This window comes from Notechis scutatus, chromosome 1 (genome assembly GCF_049901735.1).
Source record: "Notechis scutatus isolate UNSWTSFEM ecotype Mainland chromosome 1, rNotScu1.2, whole genome shotgun sequence".
Classification (NCBI taxonomy): Eukaryota; Metazoa; Chordata; class Lepidosauria; order Squamata; family Elapidae; genus Notechis; species Notechis scutatus.
Genome location: NC_142009.1, coordinates 317,462,789 through 317,485,113, shown reverse-complemented (window position 1 = coordinate 317,485,113; position 22,325 = coordinate 317,462,789). Strand labels below are relative to the sequence as shown.

At 40.3% G+C, this 22,325-nt stretch overlaps 1 protein-coding gene across 3 annotated transcripts in view; it reads left to right on the top strand.

Moving 5' to 3' along the window:
* Positions 1-22,325, top strand: part of ATL1 (atlastin GTPase 1) — a 49,248-nt gene that overhangs the window by 16,703 nt on the left and 10,220 nt on the right. For all 3 annotated transcript variants that reach the window (XM_026670855.2, XM_087952443.1, XM_026670854.2), the window contains exons 2-9: positions 1,600-1,847; positions 2,951-3,085; positions 7,286-7,390; positions 9,090-9,140; positions 10,026-10,082; positions 11,102-11,194; positions 13,826-13,964; positions 16,494-16,621. In XM_026670855.2, coding sequence (XP_026526640.2) covers positions 1,600-1,847; positions 2,951-3,085; positions 7,286-7,390; positions 9,090-9,140; positions 10,026-10,082; positions 11,102-11,194; positions 13,826-13,964; positions 16,494-16,621 — 956 coding nt within the window. The remainder of the gene's footprint in view (positions 1-1,599; positions 1,848-2,950; positions 3,086-7,285; positions 7,391-9,089; positions 9,141-10,025; positions 10,083-11,101; positions 11,195-13,825; positions 13,965-16,493; positions 16,622-22,325) is intronic.

Here is a 22,325-nt window from a genome sequence, read left to right as displayed (position 1 = left end):
TCCCCACCAAAGTGGTGCCTATTTATCTACTCGCATAGAACATGCTCTTGAATTGTTACTTGGACAGAAGCTGAAGCTAGTAACAGGAGTTCACCCCTACAGGCTCAAACTGCCAGAGCAGAGACCATCTCCAGCGTCATTAAGCCACTGAGCCACTATGTCTCTTGGAACATGGGAAGATAACTATTCAGTGTTTAGACAGTTTTTCATTACACAGTAATCATGTATTAATATAGCTGCATGTATATGTCTTGTCCCTACAATATCCTAGTGTTGAGCTTTTTTTATCCTTTTATCTACTGTATTTGCCTGGGATATATTATTTCAATGTAAACAGTTGGGTTGCGTTTGCCTATTTTCCTTGTCTGGTAACATTTGATAGTCTCTTGTTTGGTTGGCATGATTCCCCAGTCAGCGCAATGATGCTTCTTTATTTGATGTATCTGACTTGCCAATGTATAGGCAATCTTTCTGAGCAAACCTGAGGATGTGGTGTTATATTATGAACTTCGTTTGCCTTTTGAAACAAATGCGGGGCAGTGGATTTTTTTGGGAGAGAATCAAGAGGTGGAAGAGGGTGCCTGCATCTTCATTTAGCTGCCAGATTTCCCTATAGCCATTGCTCTCAGGCCATTTAAATGGCTTCTTTCCTGCACCTGAAACAAAAAAATTGAGATCCCAAGGTCTCTTTTAGTGATGCAGAGTGCAATGCCTATAGCAGTGGCAGAAGCCAGGTAGACAATGAAAGTGAAATATTGGCACACAAAGTTCTGAGCATTCTTCTAACTTTTAAATTACCCTAATATCTTTGGGTTTAAGCAGAGAATATGATTAATGTAACTGAAAACCAGCAAGAGGTATTATTAGACAGTAATATAATATGTTTCATAAATAAAGTAAAATTCAGCTGCTAGTCTATTTCTGTAATTGTCAGAGGGAATTTTCTCTTTCCCTTGAGGCAGCCAATTATTAGGAAGGCTTTAAACCTGTCTGGAGGAAAGAATACTAGAGTGGCTAAGCATCTTTTCTTTCCCTCTGTTGTATCCTTTCTCCCTTCTGGTCCCCAATGTTCCTGCGGCTTGATATGTACGAACTTATGCTTGGTTAGTCGATGTAAAATGTTAGCCTAAGCCAGGAGTGTCAAACTCAATTTCATTGAGGGCCGCATCGGGGTTGTGTTTGACCTTAGGGGGCTGGGAGGACATGGCTGGGGTGGGCATGGGCATGGCCAGCTCAACCTCACTTGTGTCAGGGGCACCTGTGGTGGCCCAGGCGGGGCTGAGGGGATTCTCCTGCAGCCCTCTGCCAGTGAAAATGGAGCTTTGCTTTCGTTGATAGAGGGCTGCAGAAGGCCATCGCGGCTGAAAACGGAGCCCAGGCTCTGTTTTCAGCCACGATGGCCTCCTGCAGTTCTCTGCTAGCAAAAACAAAGCTCCATTTTCACTGGCAGAGGCACTGCGGGCCGGTCCTTTGCTATTTCCAGGGCAGTCCCGCAGGCCTGGTCTAAGCACCTCATGGGCCAGATGCGGCCCCCGGGCCTTGAGTTTGACACCCCTGGCCTAAGCCTCTATATAACCTCATTGGGACTTGATCATACAGGTGGGTTTTCGGAAAAAAGCTATGAATGGAGCTCAGAAGAGGAAGAGTCTGGTGGGAAGGCCCACCCGGTACAAGTGCTCATTGTGAAGGATGACCACTCCTTTGAGCTGGACGAAGCTGCTCTCAACCGCATCTTGCTCTCCAAAGCTGTCTGTGATCGGGAGGTGGTGGCTGTGTCCGTGGCCGGGGCTTTTCGGAAGGGAAAATCGTTCTTGATGGACTTCATGCTGAGATACATGCACAACATGGTAGGTTTGCACTGGCTGCTGTAGAGTTTGTGGCCTCATTCTTCCTGCTCAGGAGCTTAGTACATGAGCAAGCTTGCAGATTGCAATATATATGGTGCAATTATAAGCAGATGTAATTAAGCAAAGTGCCCTTGAATACTTGATTTGACACTTGAACAGTGAGAATGTCACAAGGGACAAGATGTGTGGTTGCGGGTAGGAAGTGGGATTTGTCTGCCAGAATCCATCCAAACTGGTAGAAAACTTCATGTTGGGATTCCACATGTTGTGCAACTACAGCATACAGGGTGCAGGATACAGCACAGCTGTGTATGGCTATTTGTAAGTTTACCCAAAAGTGTTTGGTACATTAAGATTGGGAGAACAAAAATATGCCTAAGTGTATCCTGTGACCAGGGTGGGATCTGACCAGCATAACAACCGGTTCAGGAAGCGCGCGCATGTGCATCAAACACGTGTGCACACCACCATCTCCGGCAAGCATTTACCTTCTCCAGCTGACGAGCGGCACTCAGCTGTGCTGCGCTAAGCAGCTGAGGAGGAAAATGCAGCCACTAAGAGACAGCCTAGAGCCCAGATGGGTGGGTGGACCAAACAGCGGACCAAAACCTCGTCCCAGCGAACCAGTTCCATGTCAGCTGGTCTTTGGAGCTACCGGTTCTATAAAACTGGACTGAACCAGTAGGATCCCACCCCTGCCTGTGACTCAGTTTTGTAGATTTGCACCTGTGATTTCATAAATGAGAATTTCTTCAACCATTTCACATACAAATGGAGATGATCTGTAACCTGACATCTCACTCCCTCTGTAATCTATTACTCCCTGACATTACCACCCGGAGGGGGAATCTGAAAATTCCAATTAACCTTTTTATTGCCTATTTGAAATATAAAATTTAATTTCTTCTCTAGTAAAATGCTTTGAAATGGGTTATCTTACTTCTCATTCAAATGGACAATTACTGAAAATGTCTAGGTACCAAGTAATTATTTGGTTGCCAGCTGTTGGGTGACCACCAATACTAGAAGTAAGCTATTTGCACAAAGACACATGGTTTTCCATGGCTCTAAGGATAATAACTTGCTTGTCCATTCCTTTGCAGGAGTTGGTTGATTGGATTGGGGATTTTAATGAACCACTCACAGGATTTTCTTGGAGAGGTGGATCTGAACGGGAGACAACTGGCATCCAGATTTGGAGTGAAATCTTTCTTGTGGACAAGCCAGATGGGAACAAGGTTGGTGATTTGTTGTGAATACTCATAACCACTGGCTGGTATCAAACCAGCTGTGATGTATTGAATAAATTGTCATGCTGACTACAGGTAGTCCTCAACTTACAACCACAATTGAGCCCAGAATTTATGTTGCTCAGCGAGACATTTCTGAAGTGAGTTTTGCCCCCATTTTACAACTTTTCTTGTCACGTTTATTAAGTGAATCACTGCACTTGTTAAATTACTGACATGGCTGTTAAGTGAATCTGGCTTTCCCATTGACTTGGCTTGTCAGAAAGTTGCAAAAGATAATCACATGACCCCGGGGCACTGTAACTATCATAAATATGAACCAGTTGTCAAGCATCTGAATATAAATCATACGACCATGGGGATGCTGTAACGGTCATAAGGGTGAAAAAATGGTCATAAGTCACATCTTTCAGTGCTGTTGTAACTTAGAACTGTCACTAAACAAACTGTTGTAAGTCAAGGACTACCTGTTTATGAGTAAGACTAAATCATAGACAGACAAAGCACAGTGGGTCATTTCATAGAGCACACTAACTTAGAGCTAAATTTTAATATGGCTTAACACAGAGGTCTCCAAACTTGGCAACTTTAAGACGTGTGGACTCCCAGAATTCTCCAGATAGCATGGCTGGCTGAGGAATTATGGTAGTTGAAGTCCTCGAGTCTTAAAGTTGCCAAGTTTGGTTAACATAATGGGTGAACCTAACCATTGGTTTCCATTTGCTTAAACTTTACAAATACTGTTTTCAGAATGCCAACCTTATTGGCATTGTTGGTATCGGTTTACAACCACTTCTACTCTTCACTCAGCTTTATTGAACAAATAAATTCTTAAATGAACCTGAGGATATGTAGAGTTGGGAGGGAAGGGAAGAAAAAAAATTGAGGGCTCAGATCCTGAAATGCATGCAAAGAAGACAGGCAACATGTGAAAAAGGAAATGTCAACTGAGTTATATAAAACAAAATGCTATCATGAACAGAGCTGGAGTATAGGGATGGGGAAAAAAACCCTAATAGAAGGCTATAAATGCTACCGCCAAGAATTTAAAGTAATCTCTGGTCTAATAGGGAGCCATCATAAAGCCCTGCATGGGAAAAATGTGGGAGATCGAGAACAGTGCCTCTGAACAAAGGAAGGCTCTCTATCCATAGAGTACTGTAGTAGGAAGAGACTACCAGCACCTGAATGGGTAAATGTGCAACCTCACTAGCAGGAACTGCTGGATCTGATAGATGTTCAATAACTAAAAATGACACTTTCTCATGGTTGCTTCTATTAGTGATTGAAGGTAGAGTGCGTCATCTAACAGAACCCAGAAGTCCTTGGCCTTTGACACTGGAACTGGCTCTCAGTCCAGGAGGAAGAAGGCAGAAAAGCTTAAGAGACAGGGGGGCACATATTAAAATTCTAAGAACAGCTTGCCTGCAATTCCAGAACAGATATCAACCTATTGCCCTTGAACCGGGGTCTTCGAACTTGAAAGATTTAAGACTTGTGGATTTGAACTTCCAGAATTCCTCTTCCAGTCATGTTAGCTCAGGAATTCTGGGACTTGAAGTCCACAAGTTTTAAACTTGCCAAGTTTGAAGACCCTTGTCCTCGAAACTGTTCAAAAGAGGAACATCTTAACTATACTGATCACAAACTCAAAAATATCCTGGGTAAATTTACCTTCTCTGATAAGTTCTCCAGAAATGTTAAGTTGTATCCACAAATGGAAGCTCTCCTTTGGTGCATTTAGAAGACGTTGTGTCATATAAACCTGCACTATTAGTTAGACATTTTTTTCTGTTTCACACCTTACCTGGCCGAGGGGCCATTCTGTAATGTCTTTATAAGCTCACCGTATGAAGGTTGGCAACTCTTATTAGCTGGGCCGTGGTGACGCAGTGGTTAGAATGCAGTATTGCAGGCTAATTCTGCTGACTGCCAGCAATTTGATCCGAGAGGTTCAAGGTTGACTCAGCCTTCCATCCTTCCAACGTCAGTAAAATGAGGACCCAGATTGTTAGGGCCAGTATGCTGACTCTGTAAACTGCTTAGCGAGGGCTATAAAGCACTGTGAAGCAGTATATATAAGTCTATTGCTTTTTTTTTTTTACACTGCCCAGACAGTGTTGAGATAGCAAGGCTCTCCTTCCTTCTTCACAGGATCCCATTGCTAATGGGAGAAGTATTGCCTCTGTTTAATCTGAATGGATAACTTGACCTGGAGAGCCACTAGAAGTTTTTCTGGCTTCAGCCAGGGACATCTGCAAATGTAGTCAGCAAAATGAAAATGGTGGGTCTGACTGGATAGGTGAAGCTTTGTCCCTTTTATGTGTATGGCAGGTATGCAAAGCACATTAAAAGGGGTGGAGCTTTGATTGTCCAGATATTTGCCATTTGCAACCACTCCTGCACACTCCTCTGGTCTGTCGAGACTGATTGAGTGTACATTTATTTTATTCACACAGTTGTTTACTCTTTAAAAAAAAATATCCAGAACATAGTAGTGCAAAGCAAATCCTTAAAAAAGTAGAAGATTGGGGAGAGTTAAAACCAAAAAAGAGAACCATAACAACAATGACAACAATTAAATAATAATATGAAGTAGCCGAAGGCTGGGTGAGTAAGGAGGTGATTAATTGACACAGAAAGCTAACAAGCCTTGGGGTGGTGCCAGATGTAATAAACCAAGAGGGAATTCTATTATTCAGGCTCCTGTAATAAAAAAAAATATTCTCCCTTGAGTTATCACATGGCAAATCTGGCAAGGGCAGCACCTTCTAGAAAGCCTTTTGTCTTGCCTTCAATTTCTAGGTGGGCTCAGAAGGGAGATAATCTATCAGCTATCCAAGTCATATGCTGCATAGATCTTTGCCAAAGGGATAGCAAAAGTTTTGACCTGGAGGCTCCTTTAAAATTTTAGATACGTGTGAGGAGCTTACAAAGTGTGATCTGCTTGTTCACAAAATGATTGCCCAGGGTTGTGGTGGCCAATCACAAAACATCCATGTACCAGATGATAAATTAACCCTCCAACTCACACATGCTTTCTATCATTCTGGTGGGATTTTGTGAGACCTCAGATCATGCTTGCAAATAAGTAAGATGCTGAAGGCTAATTTGCTTATTTATGGGATTTCGGTGTTGCCCATCTCACTAATACAGTGAGTCAGGGAAGCTTATAATAAAAGTTAAAAACTGCAAAATGGTTTGTTCTGTAGTAGATCAGCTTTCTGTCTATTTAAAAAAGTCAGATGGACCAGAAAACTAGAAGGCAACCAAAAAGTATATTTTGGGTACCATATGACTTATCCCTACATTAACAATATTGTCAACTTAGCTCAGTAGTGTATTAGTAATAAGTGTAACATCTTTGGAAGAAATGTAATTAATTCACAGCAAAATGCCTTTTGAGCACATCAGCCTATATTCCTGGACGATCTAGGCTACCTGTAGCCCTCCAAATAAGAAATGCGTAGAAAAACAATAGGATCTTCATTCATTGCAGACAAAATCTATTGAGAACATTCCTTAAGTGAGTCAGATTTGAAGTTTTCCAGTGCCATAACACACCTGAAGCCAAAGGCTTTGATATCGTACCCTCAAAACGACACTACAGAGCACTGCACACCAGAACAGCTGGACACAAGAACAGTTTTTTCCCCGAACGCCATCACTCTGCTAAACAAATAATTCCCTCAACACTGTCCAACTATTTACTAAGTCTGCATTACTCTTACTCCTCTCATCCTTCCTTTCACCCATCTCCTCCCACTTATGACTGTATGACTGTAATTGTGTTGCTTATGTCTTTATGATTTTTATTGACTGTTTCCTAGTATGATTTGATTGCTTATTGTACCCCATGATTCCTGACTCTTGATGAATGTATCTTTCTTTTATGTATACTGAGAGTATTTGCACCAAGACAAATTCCTTGTGTGTCCAATCACACTTGGCCAATAAAGAATTCTTTCTTTCTTTCTTTCTTTCTTTCTTTCTTTCTTTCTTTCTTTCTTTCTTTCTTTCTTTCTTTCTTTCTTTCTTTCTTTCTTTCTTTCTTTCTTTCTTTCTTTCTTTCTTTCTTTCTTTCTTTCTTTCTATCTATCTATCTGTCTATCTGTCTATCTATTTTTAGCAAATAAAGTGCCTAAGGGCCTCATCTTGTATTCTCCTCTCCCTCTCATGTTTTTACAGGTTGCTGTACTTCTAATGGATACTCAGGGCACCTTCGACAGCCAGTCAACACTGCGAGATTCAGCCACTGTCTTTGCTCTGAGCACCATGATCAGCTCCATCCAGGTAACAGACAGTGGCAGTGGCGCTGCCTCTGCAGTGTCAAAATGCAGTGACTTATGATCATTTTTCACACTTAACAGCCATTGAAGCAGCACCATGACCGTGTGATCAAAATTCAGATGCTTGGCAAGTGACTCATATTTATGACAGTTGCAGTGTCCTGAGGTCATGGGATCATCTTTTGCGACCTTCTGACAAGCAAAGTCAATGGGGAAAGGTCATAAAACGGGGCAAAATATCTTAACGAATATCTCACATAGCAACCGAAATTTTGGGTGCAATTGTGATCGTAAGTCGAGGAGTACCTGCAGTATTAGTGATGGATATTGACTCTGTATAGGCCATATAAGAGAGCCAGTTTGGTGTAGAGGTTAAGACATCAGGCTAGAAACCAGGAGAGCATGAATTCTAGTCCTGCTTTAGGCACAAAGCTAGCTGGATGACCTTGGGCCAGTCACTCTCTCTCAGCCCTAGGAAGGAGGCAAGACCACCTAAAATTTTGCAGAGAAAAACTGCAGCCACTTGTCCAAGCAGTAGTACATCAACCTAGTGCAGGGGTGTCCAACCTTGGCAACTTTAAGACTTGTGGACTTCAACTCCCAGAATTCCTCAGCCAGCAAAGCTGGCTGAGGAATTCTGGGAGTTGAAGTCCACAAGTCTTAAAGTTGCCAAGGTTGGACACCCCTGACCTAGTGCTTTCACTGCTCTTCTACATAATCTCAGGTTAGCTGAGGTTTCAAGAGGGAAAAGTAAAGGCCTCAGTGCTCTTTCTAGCTTAAATGCCCTTTACTGTCTTACTAAGGTTGAAACCACTGATTATTTTTTAAAACAGAATAGAATAGAATAACAGTTGGAAGAGACCTTGAAGGTCTTCTAATCCAACCCCCTGATTAGGCAGGAAACCCTACACCACTTCAAATAAATAGTTATCCAATTTCTTCTTAAAAACTTCCAGTGTTGGAGCATTTACAACTTCTGGAGGCAAGTTGTTCCACTGATTAATTGTTCTAACTATCAGGAAATTTCTCCTTAGTTCTAAGTTGCTTCTCTCCTTGATTAGTTTCCACTCATTGCTTCTTGTCCTGCCCTCAGGTGCTTTGGAGAATAGCTTGATTCCCTCTTCTTTGTGGCAGCCCATGTGATATTGGAACACTGCTATCATGTTACCCCTAGTCCTTCTTTTCATCAAACTAGACATTAAAGACCTGCTGTTCACAAGATCCAGTGGTCATATAGTCTTTTCAGTGCAGGAGCCAGAGCATGCACAGTTTTAGTATCTGAATGGAGACACAGGGCTGTGTGACTGCAAAATGGTGACAGTGGAACTTCTAAATTGTGATAGTTAATATGAGCAAGCCAGACTATATGATAGATGGGGTGAGAATAAAATAGTTACATATTGCCCTAAAAAATTGTCATTGGCTTGAGGTCTGAACTGATAAGATCCAATTCAGTGTTTCCTAACTTCTGCTCCTTATGATATGTGGACTTCAACTCCCAGAATTCCCCAGCCAGCATGTCTTACATGTTTTAGAGTTGTTAAGCTTGGGAGACATTACTCTAGACAGAGACCTCTTCTTGGCTATAGGAAGTACAACATACTGTAGGTAGCAGGAAGGAAATTGCATACACACGGAGCATGCAAGAAGGCAATAATTTTCACAGCCATTTTTACACAATTCTGGCTTTGTTTTGTACTCAGGTGTACAATTTGTCACAGAATGTACAAGAGGATGATCTTCAGCACTTGCAGGTAACTATAGTGCTCACCCATCCCCTACTCTGACCCTAAGAGTTGGATAGTTCTATGTATTCGGTACAGAAGTACTGTTTGTTCTTATGGTGTAAAGATATGCAATTATGACTCAGCATTATTACTATTTATTCAGCTAACATTTAAATAGTTTTGATGATTTCATGTGTTTATTTACTACATTAGTCTTATTATTGCTAGCCATATCTTTGTGATCAGGCCTGGGAATAGGAACATCCTCTGGATAAAGGTTTTAAAAATATTTACATGTCAGACAAGTTACTAGTACTTTTAAAGCAGATTTTGGCCAAATGTTTGATGCCTTTAATGTTATATTTAAGATTCAAAAATGCCTTTAGAGCTGTGAAAAGATAACACAGAAGCCCCAAATTCAGCTTTGTGGTATCTTTATTTTAAAACAATACATTAAAAGGATTCAACCATATTGTAACCTATACACCTTCAATTTCATACTTAAAGCTCTGTTTTCAACCTTATGGATGAAAGCCATCCAGATAAAGACAATAACTTTTGTGGCACCTTAGATCACTTAGCTGTAAAAGTTTACAGACTGGAATCCATTGATGCGCTCACATTTCATGTATTTGATCAAGAGAAATGTCATCAGCAAAAGCTGATGTCATAATAAATTGACTAAATTTTACGGTGCCAGCTTCCCTTGGTGCTCTTTGTGGTTTTGCCGATTTAGCTTATTTAGGGCGGGGGGAAAGAGTATAAATACCCTGAATTAGAAACAATGGAAGCAGTGTAATATTCAGCTCCAATTTAAAAATAGAGCACTCTGGTCAGCGCAATATAAGCAAAACTATTTGTTAACACGCAAGTCTTGTTTAAAATTTCCTCCTGGCTTCCTTTTTGTTTCAGCTCTTCACAGAATATGGAAGGCTAGCCATGGAAGAAACGTTCCTGAAGCCGTTTCAGGTAAGAAGATAATTGAGAGATTTCCTGTGCAACCTGCAGAAATTATGTTTTATTACTGCACAGATAATCTTGAGGTTGCACTCAAACAGAAATGGAAACCTCTATATTCTGAAGAGATAACTCAGTTCTTCAAAATGACCACTTGCCACTGCCTTATGGTAAGGCTATATCACCAAGTTGCTATTCAGTGCTGCAGCAGTATTTTTTGCAATATTATTCTGATGTTTTGGATTTCTCAGTTCCCATCCAAGAACTATGCTCCCATTTCCTGCACGATTCTGATCTTTGTAGGCATAGACACATCCCAGCATCTGGGATGTTGAAGGAGCCATTTCACACAACAAATTCAATTCACTGCTTAGTGCAGAAATTCAGATTAAAGTATCCCTGACAGATGTCTATCCAATTTCTGCTTGAATACAGCCAGTAAGTTCACCATTTACTGGATAATTGGTTCCACTGTAGAACTGCATTAAACCTGCCATTCCATAACTTAAGATCATCATTCTATGCCCTGTCCTCTGAAGTGACAGACAACAGATTTTCTTAGTGACAAGCAGTGATATCTGTAGGATCTTAATGCTTTTGAAGGTGAAAACCACATCCTAAGCTCTGTCTGTTTTGGGTAGATGAGCAACATCATGACATGCAGAAAAGGGCAGGGTGTGCAATGTGGTTTATATCAGCCTGTCCCTTTTCCAACTCCTTAAGATGCTCCCTGTGACATCTGGAGCTTCTGCACCGGAGACAGATTCCCTGTGTGTCTATCACACTTGGCTAGTAAAGTCCTACCAAGTGTATCTTCCTCAGGGATGGGACCCACAGCATTCCCCGTCTCCCCACTCTGATGGGTCAGGTAGATGTCAATGTGCTACAAATCAGCTAATTTCTTCAAAATGAAGCAGTTTATTTAAACCTCACATCATAAACAGATAAAAACAATGCATTTAAATGAATGCAATGTTTTCCTTGCTTGCACATTGTATTCACTTTGCTCTTGGTTTTTATCGCATTTATAGTCTCTTATTTTCCTTGTTCGTGACTGGAGTTTTCCCTATGAATTTGCTTACGGGGCTGAAGGTGGAGCCAAATTTTTGGAAAAACGCCTCAAGGTTGGTATTAACAGTTGCATGTGTTTTTTCAGTCACAATATTCTTATTTTATTTTCCAGCTTAACGGAGACTTGTTCATCAGGTCAGGCAATAATGAAATAATCCTCACAGATTTAAGGTTATTAGTTTAAACTAAATTTGGTTAAAACCTTAAATCAAATTAGAGTCATTCTTGCAGGAAAAAAAAAATCAATCACGATTTTAAGGTAGTGTTGTTAAATTTACTGCAGAGGGCAGCAGAGAAGAAAAGCTACCTGGTTGACCAGGGATCTCCTATCTTGGCAACTTTAAGACTTGTGGACTTCAGCTCCCAGAATTCCTCAGCCAGCTTTGCTGGCTGAGGAATTCTGGGAAGTTGCCAAGATGGGAGACCCCTGTGGTTGACCAATGAGAACTTGTGCGTCACATTTGTTGTGTGTTGTTTACAGCCCCTTAACATACTTTAACTCAATTTTGGTGCCGTGACTGGGAAAAGAAAAAAGAATTTCTGCAATTCTGAGATGGAAAAGTATGAAAACTTTTTGGAAGCCTAAAATAGGCTTAAAAGGAAAAATGCAGCTTTTCTCAACAGGAATAAAATTGAAAAATCCTAGCTCCATTCCCTCTGACACAGGTTACTCCCTGATAAACAGCCTTTGCTTGCATCATCTCTTTGCCTGTTGCAGAATAATTTTCTCCAGACTAGTTTTTATGTCTGCGGCTCACAATAGGAGTAGACTATTTTCTATAGCTGGGCCACAAAAAGATGATGATGATTTTGGCCTCGTAAGAAGTCTAGAAGGTGCATCAGTTGTTGTGTGATGATCTTGTCAAGTGGGTAAGGCTGAGTCATTTTAAGGTTTTGGATGGTTAAAATAAGGACAAGTATTTTAAGCATTAAGTCTTGTAAAAACTGAATGCACTGGTTTTGTACTTTTTAAAACCAAAGAAATCTTAAAACACAGAAAACCATACTCCGAAAAATTGAAATTTTGCTGTCAAATATTATGGCCCAGTCCTGAGTGGGCATAATGGGCTTTGAGGATTGCCTTCAAGCTGTGGGATGGTTACTGCTAAATCTTTTGTCCAAAAGGCGATGCATAAAATAAGAGATGGATCACTTTATGACTTTTGGGCCAGTAGAAATGTGACCTGAAGCCACATTCATGTTTTTTTTTTTAAAAAAAAAACCATATATGTGATTATGCAAAAGCACACTTAAGTACTTTCTCCAGCCACATGATGAGAAGATGAGCATTTCTTTGTGGAAGCTGCCTTCTTCAACTAACTTGGAGGAATTTGGGCCTTAAGTGCTGCACATAGGATTTCAGCAGTGGCAGGAGGGATGAATCCAGAGGGAATTTGTCTTCTACTTGAAGATAAATAGAGGCTGGCATTGATTCAAGAAGGTTTTCCAGGGCACAGTTTACAGCACTGTTTTTCAAACTTGGCCACATTAAGATATGTGGATTCTGTCTGAGGAATTCTGGAGTTGGAGTCCATGCATCTTAAAGTTGCCAAGTTTGAAAAAGATTGGTGTACAGGCTATGCTTTGAAAGGATCTATGTTAATTTTGTACATAGGTAGTGCTCAACTTAACGACAGCTCATTTAAACTGTTCAAAGTTATAATGCCACTGAAAAAAAGTGATTTATGACCGTTTTTCACACGTACAACCATTGCAGCATCCCCATCGTCACATGATCAAATTTTGGATGCTTGGCAACTGACTCATATTTATGATGGTTTGTTCTGACCCAAGCCTTGTTCAAATCAAACAAACACAAAGTATGTATAAAAGCAAACCTTTTTAATGTGGCGCTGTGAATTCTGTTCATTCACAGCCAAGAGTCATTCAAAACTAATTGTCTCAGATAAGAGCAAGCCCTTTCAAGGTTGCAAAAGGCTGCCAAGCACAAAAGACTAATTGCAGATAAATATCCAAAGCCAGAAGTTTCAAAAAACAAACTGGAGTAAGCAGGGTTTCAACGAAGACTCTGAGTAGAAAGAACTTCTTTGCTTCCTGCAAAGAAGCCAACCCCAAAGGCTGGCTTTTAATCCCTTATGGGAGGGCCCATCACCTTCCAGCCTTACTTCCGAATCGCCCGTGCTGCTTCAGCTGCTCTTTCCTTCGAGCAGCCCTGCGTGTATGTGCACTGAGCACAGGCTCCCCGGGGTCCTCTTCGTCACTGCTGCCAGACTCCACAACCTCCAGAGGCAGCACCCCACTCTCCAATAGTCCTGGCCCCATCCCTGCATCACATGCAGGCCCCTCGTCCGAGTCCTTGCTGTCAGAGACCTCAGCCATCTGCACCTGCTGTCGGCAAACCACAACACGGTTGCTGTGTTCCAGGATACTGTGATTATCTTTTGTCACCTTCTGACAAGCAAAATCAATGGGGAAGCCAAATTCACTTAACAACCATGTTACTAACTTAACAACTGCAGTGATTCATTTAACAACTGTGGCAAGAAAGACCATAAAATGGGACAAAATTCACTTTTAACAACTGAGCAACAGAAACTTTGGGTTTAATTGTTGTCGTAAATCGAGGACCACCTGTACCAAGATACAACCATGGATGAATAACTATGAATAACAGGTTTATACTTGTCCTCCTTTAGAAAGAGTAATTGCCTGCTTGTTCCCAGGTTTCTGGAAACCAGCATGAAGAGCTGCAAAATGTGCGGAAGCATATACACTCCTGCTTCACCAACATCTCCTGTTTCCTTTTACCTCATCCGGGTTTGAAAGTAGCTACAAATCCCAATTTTGATGGGAAACTTAGAGGTGAGTCCATTTATCACCAGTAAGAAGCCAAGCGGACAAAAACTGCAGTAGAGTTCACAGCTACCGAGTTGGAGGTCCTGTATCATAGACAAATCTTGAGTCAGGGTTTGCAGGAGTGTGTGTGGGTCTATGACCTGTTTTAGGGATAACATTCATTTTCAATCAATTAATTGGAATAGAGCAGGAAGGGACCTTGGAGGTCTTCTAGTCCAACCCCCTGCTCAAGCAGGAGACCTTATACCATTTCAGACAAGTGACTGTCCAGTCTCTTCTTAAAAACCTCCAGTGATGAAGCAACTACGACGTCTGACAGCAAGTTGTTCCACTGGTTAATTATTCTCATTGTCAGGAAATTTCTCCTTAATTCCAAGTTGCTTCTCTCCTTGATTAGTTTCCATCCATCATCCTGCCTACAGGTGCTTTGGTAAATAAGTTGACCCCCACCTCTTTGTGGCAACCTCTCAAATACTGGAATACTGCTGCCTCCTGATTGCCATTCTGAGAGAATTTCCCTTTACCCATTCAGATACCTTCGACATGATTAGAGATTATTTTTAAAGGGAAAACTATGAGCTCTACACAGAAGAGGAGAACAACACAGCAGTATCATCTAGGGACATTTCATGATTGAATTAGGTTTCTGATTGGGCCATTCTCACTGGCCTATGGGCTCATGGGCATCAAGCCAGGTTTTGCAAAAGCAGTAAACTCTTTCGGCCTAAGAGACACATTTGTTGATAAATATTTTTCAAGCTTAGGGTGGCAAAAGGGCCAGTCTAGTAATAAAACGACAGTATTGCGATAGAGATTTCAAAGTTTTTTTTGAAGGAAAGTAAGATTCTGCCAAGTTCTTTGGAGAAATGCTGTGTCTCAGGCTACGCAATGGAAATGTCCAGGGAAGGAGGAGACCTTTGAACAAACTACTGGTATTGTTCTCTCCTAATTTCTAAAGTTAAGATGAGCATGATAGTTCCAACCCTCCGGAATTAATCTTTCAAGAATTGTGTGATTCTAACAGTCATGGCCACCTCCAGGTAAAGATTTGGAAGATGTAACAGATAGTAGATCATGGTAGAAGGTCCACCAATAAAACATTAGTGAGGACAATCCAGACTAGGCAAAAGGAGCATGGTGGCTCACCCATTGCATTAGCTGTCATGCTCCTGATGGAGACTGACTCTGAGGGAGAGGAGGAACAGCCAACAGGGAGTGGAAGTGTGGCTCCAGAAGTACTGGAGGAGGCTGGGGAAGGGCAGAGGCCAGCTGGGCAGTCAGAGAAGGACCCAGGCCCATCCCCTCTCCATCCTAGAGCATGCAGGGAGGAGAGGATAAGGGAGAGACATGGTCTACTGGGCAGGAGAGGGCCTTGATCCTCTTCATAGGCTGCAGCTGCGACAACTGGATAAGAAGGCGGGCATGCATACAGGCGAGTGCTGGAAGCAAAGCATGGAAATATCTCTAGTTTATTGTTCCTCTCTGAGTTTGGCGTCCTTCCCAGTGTGTGTTCTGATATCTGGACGTCTTCAAGCCCTTATTTTGCCTGGTTTGTGTTGTTACTCTTTATAATTTAAACGGCATTTCCTCCTTCTTGTAACTGCTTATGTGGGAGTTTTTTTGTCTCCAGTCAAGGATATTTGGAGCTTGGAAGCAAAATGAAGCAATGAAAGGGGCTTCACCTGTTTTTTGTGACTGTGTTTATTTGTATCCCACCCTGGGTCATCACATTAGCACTTAAACTTACATACTGCCCCGTAGTACTTTACAGCACTCTCTGGGAGGTTTACAGTGTCAGCATATTGCCCCCATCAATCTGGGTCCTCATTTTGCCAACCTCAGAAGGATGGAGGTCTGAGTCAACCTTGAGTTGGTCAAGATCAAACTCCAGGATGCGGTCAGAGTTAGCCTGCAATACTGCATTCTGATCACTGCGCCATCAGGTTCCTAATTAATGAATTAGTTAATCCATGATATGATCTACTTGGTTTCAGTTTTGCTTGTTGAATCAATTTAGCAGTTTTGGTTTGTAATCCATAGTTAATGGTTTATTTTGAGCCTGGTCATTGTAGCTTCTTTAGCATACTGTAGTTTAAATCTAGCACAATGTATGAACCAAACCACTCTCACCAATACATGAGTAAGCAATTTAGTCTTCTGATTCTCCAAACTTCTATTATTATGTTGACCATCTGACCCTGATAAAATTTATCTTCTTTGGTCAAATTAAATGCTACTGCCATCCTGAGCTTTTCACCCCCATTGGTACTATGGAAAAGTTCATATAAATCACATTGTGTTATATCTGCCTTGATAGCTCATTCATGGATAGCAATTAAAAATACATTAACAGAAAGTGTCCAAAAGATCCATGTCGTAAATTAGGAGACAGTATTTTGGACACTTTGGTATAGAATTCATTATTTTGATTTAGATAACCATTGGTTCACTCTGAAGTCTCCTGAGTTCTTGGGGTTTCTAGTGTTTGCGTTACAAAAGGCAAACACACAAACAAGGTTCATGTTCCTCTTACAGAAATAGATGATGATTTCATCAAAAACTTGAAAATCCTGATTCCATGGCTATTGAGCCCCAAGAGCCTGGATGTCAAGGAGATCAACGGAAATAAGATCACCTGCCGAGGCCTTGTGGAATATTTCAAGGTAAGCTGCAAGCATGAAAGAAAGAGCTTTCTGGCTTGTAAACCTGCTTTTTCTATGGATCAGTGGCTAAGGTCCCCTTGCCATATTGGAAACAGAAACAATCTCTATGGCAAGGGTCTTCAAACTTGACAAGTTTAAGACTTGTGCACTTCAACTCCCAGAATTCTTCAGCTAACATGATTGGAGGAGGAATTCTGGGAGTTGAAGTCCACAAGTCTTAAAGCTGTCAAGTTTGAAGACCCCTGCTCTATGGGAACAGATTTCTTCAGAAACAGTTTAGAGCAGGGGTCCCCAAACGTGGCAACTTTAAGACTTTGTTAGGTATAACATTGATACCAAATATGGTTTGGGTGAATAAATATATAAAACTTAGATATCATGGTTTAAGTGCTTATCACTTTAAGCACAATGCAGCAGGCAATTAGCCGATTAAGGGTGCGGCTAGAAGTTACAATATAAGGAAGCATTAGAAACTGACTGTAACTGTGTGCTGGCTGTAACTGTGTGCTGCTGCGACTAACTGTGATTACTGACTGTGAGTGCCTGTGACTGAACTGTTCTTGTTTGCTACTGTTTGCTGAATATCCAGCGTTTGTTTCTCTGGAGAGTGAAACCGGAGGAGGAGAAGATATCTTTATCGGCTGATAAAGATATTGCAAGGACTCTTAACTTGGACTATACTAGTGAGTCTTACTGGATGGAAATACTGTGAATGACTTAATGGACTGAATGACAATGCTTAAACTCTAACTGGATTAAAAACTATTTAAACTACAAACAGTGTTTGTGTTCAGTGTGTGTATACTCTGGGGCCCTTCCGCTCTCCTTTGGCTTCCTGGCTTGACTACTGCTGCAATACTCTTCTAGGGGTTAATCCTCAAACCCTAACATTGGTTATGGGCCCAGAAGCATAGTCTAACTAACCAGGATATAGCAGAGAGAGTTGGTGTGAGTTGCACATTACTGTAAAAACAAACTGTTTTAATTAGTTTAAAATAGTCAAAATATCTGAAGAGTAATGGCACAAGTAAATTTGTCACAACTGTCCATGATATCCAGGCTGGATGGAACAAACTATGTTTCATGGTCAATGAAATGTAGTTTACTTCTACGCAAAGAAGGTTTGGGACATTATAGCAAACCCACCAGATGTGAGTAGCTGGGATCCTGCTAATGATGATGATAACGAAAAGTTACAAGACTTTAAACTGAAGAATGAGCAGGCTTTATGCATCATAGGACTGACTCTCTGTGATCAGCAGCTTGTCCATATTCGTGGAGAAGAAAATGCTGCAAACTGCTGGGAGAACCTCAGGAAGATTTATGTTCGGGACAGTGTAGGAGCACATATAAATCTTACATCGGAAGCTTTTTCGAACGCATCTTCAGAGGAATGGAGATATGTTAGTTCATTTAAACTGTATGAAGAGCATTTTTCAAGATTTGCAAGAAAAAGAGCTTATATTTAATGAAATGCAACAAGTCTACATAATATTATCTTCATTAGATCAAAGCTATGATAACTATGTGACTTCGTTAGAGGTATTGCCAAAAGAAAGCCTCTCATTAACCGAGATTACAGGCAGGCTACTAGAAGAAGCCAGAAGAAGGCGTGAGCGTGACGAGCTGAGAGAAGATAAGAAAGAAGAAAAATTATCTTCAAAGCCTGTAAGAAACCAGCAAAGCAAAGTAAAGCACCCGGAAGAAGAGAATTTATCTTCAACAGCATACACAATTAAAAGTGTTTTAATTGTGGAGGCAGAGGACATTTGGCAAGATTCTCCAAAAAGAGAAAAAGCCAGAATGTAAAAAAGCCAAAGAAAGCATTTGAACTAGCCATGTTTAGCAACTCTGATGTGAAGAATAATTTATGGGTGGTTGACAGTGGCGCATCCCACTGCATCACAAGAGATAAGACAAAATTTATAAAAATGTCTACAAGTTCTAAACATATATCACTTGCCAATGGCTGGAACCTGAAAGCGAAAGGTCAAGGTTTTGCACGTTGTCCGTACATAAACCAGGATATAAAATGTTGTATGTACCGCAACTAAAGTTTAATTTGCTTTCAGTAAGGGTATTAGATAAATTAGGTTATGTAATTACTTTTAAGGATAATAATTGCATAATTGAAAAAGATAACAAAAGGGTAACTGCAGCTTTAAATGGAACATTATATGTTTTAGATAATAGTAAGAAAGGGGAGGCTCAAACTGTATTTAATAATATAAAGCCTCATGATGAATGTATCCATTTATTGCATAGACGTTTGGGGCATGTAAATTTTAAAATGCTAAAACGTACAGTTGAGTTATCTGAAGGAATAAGGTTAAAACCTTGTGATAAATATTTGCGTTGTAATGTTTGCTGTGAAGATAAGAGCAAGGTATTGCCTGCAAATAGGCTAAATGGTTTCAAAACAAAAGAACCTTTAGAAGTAGTATTTGCAGACATAATAGGTCCAAAGAAACCCAGTATGGGGGTGCTAGATATATACTGAGCATTATGGACCATTATTCTAGATATGGGTTTTGCTATTTAATGAAAAGCAAAACTGAAACATATCAACATTTTTTCAATTGGCTTAGGTTTGCTGAAAGAAAGTCTAAACGACAACTGATAACCCTGGTGACAGATAATGGTACGGAATTTATTAATAACAAATTCCAGAACAGACTTAAGGTAGCTGGAATAGAGCATAAGAAGTCTGCTCCATACAGGCCAGAACATAATGCTTTTATTGAAAGAAGAGGCCAAACACTACAGGCAATGGTTAGAACAATGTTAAATGATTCTGGGTTACCTGATTCTTTGTGGGGGAGGCTACAATGTGTGCTAATAACATATTGAACAACGTTGTTAATACAACAACAGGTGAAATACCATTTACCAGATGGCATGGCAGGAAACCTGATCTAAGTTACCTGCACACATTTGGTGCACCAGCATGGGTGCATATTCCTGCACAACTCAGAAAAAAAGGGCAACATAGAGCTAAAAGATTTTTCTTCGTTGGTTATCAGGCAAACCATAGGGCATATAGATTTTGGGAGAAAGGCACATCTAAAGTGTTATGTAGTGCTAGTGCCCAATTTCTAGAACATGAAGGATGGGAGAAATTAGAACAGGATGCAAATAAAGATGTAATTATTGAATCCTATAGAAATCCCATTAGTTATCCCTGTAACTTTAAAAATAAAGTAAAGAGACAAATACAGGATGAAATAGTGCCCATAAAGGAAGAAACAGATTCAATAGCTGAACAGGATGAGGAAGATGAACAGGTAGTAGTTCAACAAAGTCCTCCTGTAAGCCCTGTAATTCCCAGAAGAACTACACGTGTATCTAGACCGCCTGATAGGTACCAGGCTAACACAGTGTGCCAGATTAATCAAGTTCCTAATTCTGTAGAAGAAATTAAAAAGTATCCTACTAAGGAAAAAGAAAGATGGTATGCAGCAATGAATAAGGAACTGAATTCATTAAGTGATATGAAAGTGTATGAGAATGCCAAATTACCTGTAGGAAAGAAATCCATTGGCTGCAAATGGATTTTTAAGGTAAAAACAGATAAGGATGGTAATTTAATCCATAAGGCAAGGTTAGTAGCCCAAGGTTTTAGGCAGAATGCCAATGACTACGATGAGGTGTTTGCACCTAGTCTTAAGGCAGCAACCTTGAGGGCAGCTTTAGTGTGGGCAGCTAGTAAAAACTATATAGTTAACCATTTAGATGTGGAAACTGCTTACTTGCACGCCCATTAAAACATATTATTTATATGAAAAACCTGTTGATATTAAAAGTGATAATAAGGATAATAATGATTGTTGGTTGTTAAAGAAAAGCCTCTATGGTCTAAAACAATCAGGCTATGAATGGAACCAGTATATTGTAAAGGAACTAGACAATATAGGATTTAAAGCTGGTTTAGCCGATCCATGTCTGTTTAAGAGGGAGACAAATGGGAAAGTATCATTATTATTACTATTCACAGATGACATTGCATTGATAACTGAAACTAATGATGAAGCAAATAAAATAATAGCATCATTAGGAAAGAGAATAAAGATCAAGCAATTAGGGGAGATAAAGAAGTATCTCGGTTTGAATATAAAGAAAACACGGAAAGGTTTTAAGATATCTCAGGAAGATAAGATAAGCAAATTGCTAAAAGATTACAAGATGGAGCTTTGTAAGCCAGCTAAGACTCCAATGAGTCAGGAGTTTAGCAACACTGATGAACAAAGCCCGGAGTTTGATAAGATGATTTATCAATCTTTAATTGGTAGTTTGAGTTATATTAGTAATTGGTCTAGACCAGATATTTCGTATGCGTGAATCAGTTGGCTAGATTCAATTCTGCACCATGTGAAAGACACTGGAATGCAGCTAAGAGGATATTAAGATATCTTAAAAAAGACAATGAATTATTCATTGTATTTAGAACCAAAGGGTGATTTAATTCTGAGTGCTTATGCAGATGCTAGTTTTGCATCAGAAAGAGACACTAGAAAGTCGACTTCAGGAACAGCCATAATGCTGGGTAAGACATTAATAGGCTGGAAGTCAATAAGACAACAGCATATAAGTTTGTCTACTATGGAGGCAGAATTCTCCTGTTTATCATTGTTATGTACAGAATTAATAATGTATAAACAAATGTTAATTGATATAGGTATAACTGTAGATTATCCTATAATTATACATGAAGATAATCAGGCAGCAATTCAAATGGCCACAAATATTGGAGTAAAAACAAGGAGCAAGCATACAGATCTAAGATACCTAAACGTGAGACAATCTGTAAGAAGTAAGATGATTCAGCTAGAGTACTGTATGTCGGAGGACAATTTAGCTGATAATTTTACTAAAGCCCAAGGTGCCAGTAAGCACCAGGAGAGTTGTGAAAATATGGGATTAGATTGTAAGGTATTATATATTTATTTCACCCAAAAGGGAGTATGTTAGGTATAACATTGATACCAAATATGGTTTGGGTGAATAAATATATAAAACTTAGATATCATGGTTTAAGTGCTTATCACTTTAAGCACAATGCAGCAGGCAATTAGCCGATTAAGGGTGCGGCTAGAAGTTACAATATAAGGAAGCATTAGAAACTGACTGTAACTGTGTGCTGGCTGTAACTGTGTGCTGCTGCGACTAACTGTGATTACTGACTGTGAGTGCCTGTGACTGAACTGTTCTTGTTTGCTACTGTTTGCTGAATATCCAGCGTTTTGTTTCTCTGGAGAGTGAAACCGGAGGAGGAGAAGATATCTTTATCGGCTGATAAAGATATTGCAAGGACTCTTAACTTGGACTATACTAGTGAGTCTTACTGGATGGAAATACTGTGAATGACTTAATGGACTGAATGACAATGCTTAAACTCTAACTGGATTAAAAACTATTTAAACTACAAACAGTGTTTGTGTTCAGTGTGTGTATACTCTGGGGCCCTTCCGCTCTCCTTTGGCTTCCTGGCTTGACTACTGCTGCAATACTCTTCTAGGGGTTAATCCTCAAACCCTAACAGACTTGTAGACTTCAATTTCCAGAATTCCTCAGCCAGCTATGTTGGCTGAGGAATTCTGGGAATTGAAGTCCACAAGTCTTAAAGTTGCCAAGTTTGGAGACCTCTGGTTTAGAACTTAAACCCTTTCAGGTGTGGCTGAAGTAGAATTTTACCGTCTCCAGTGGT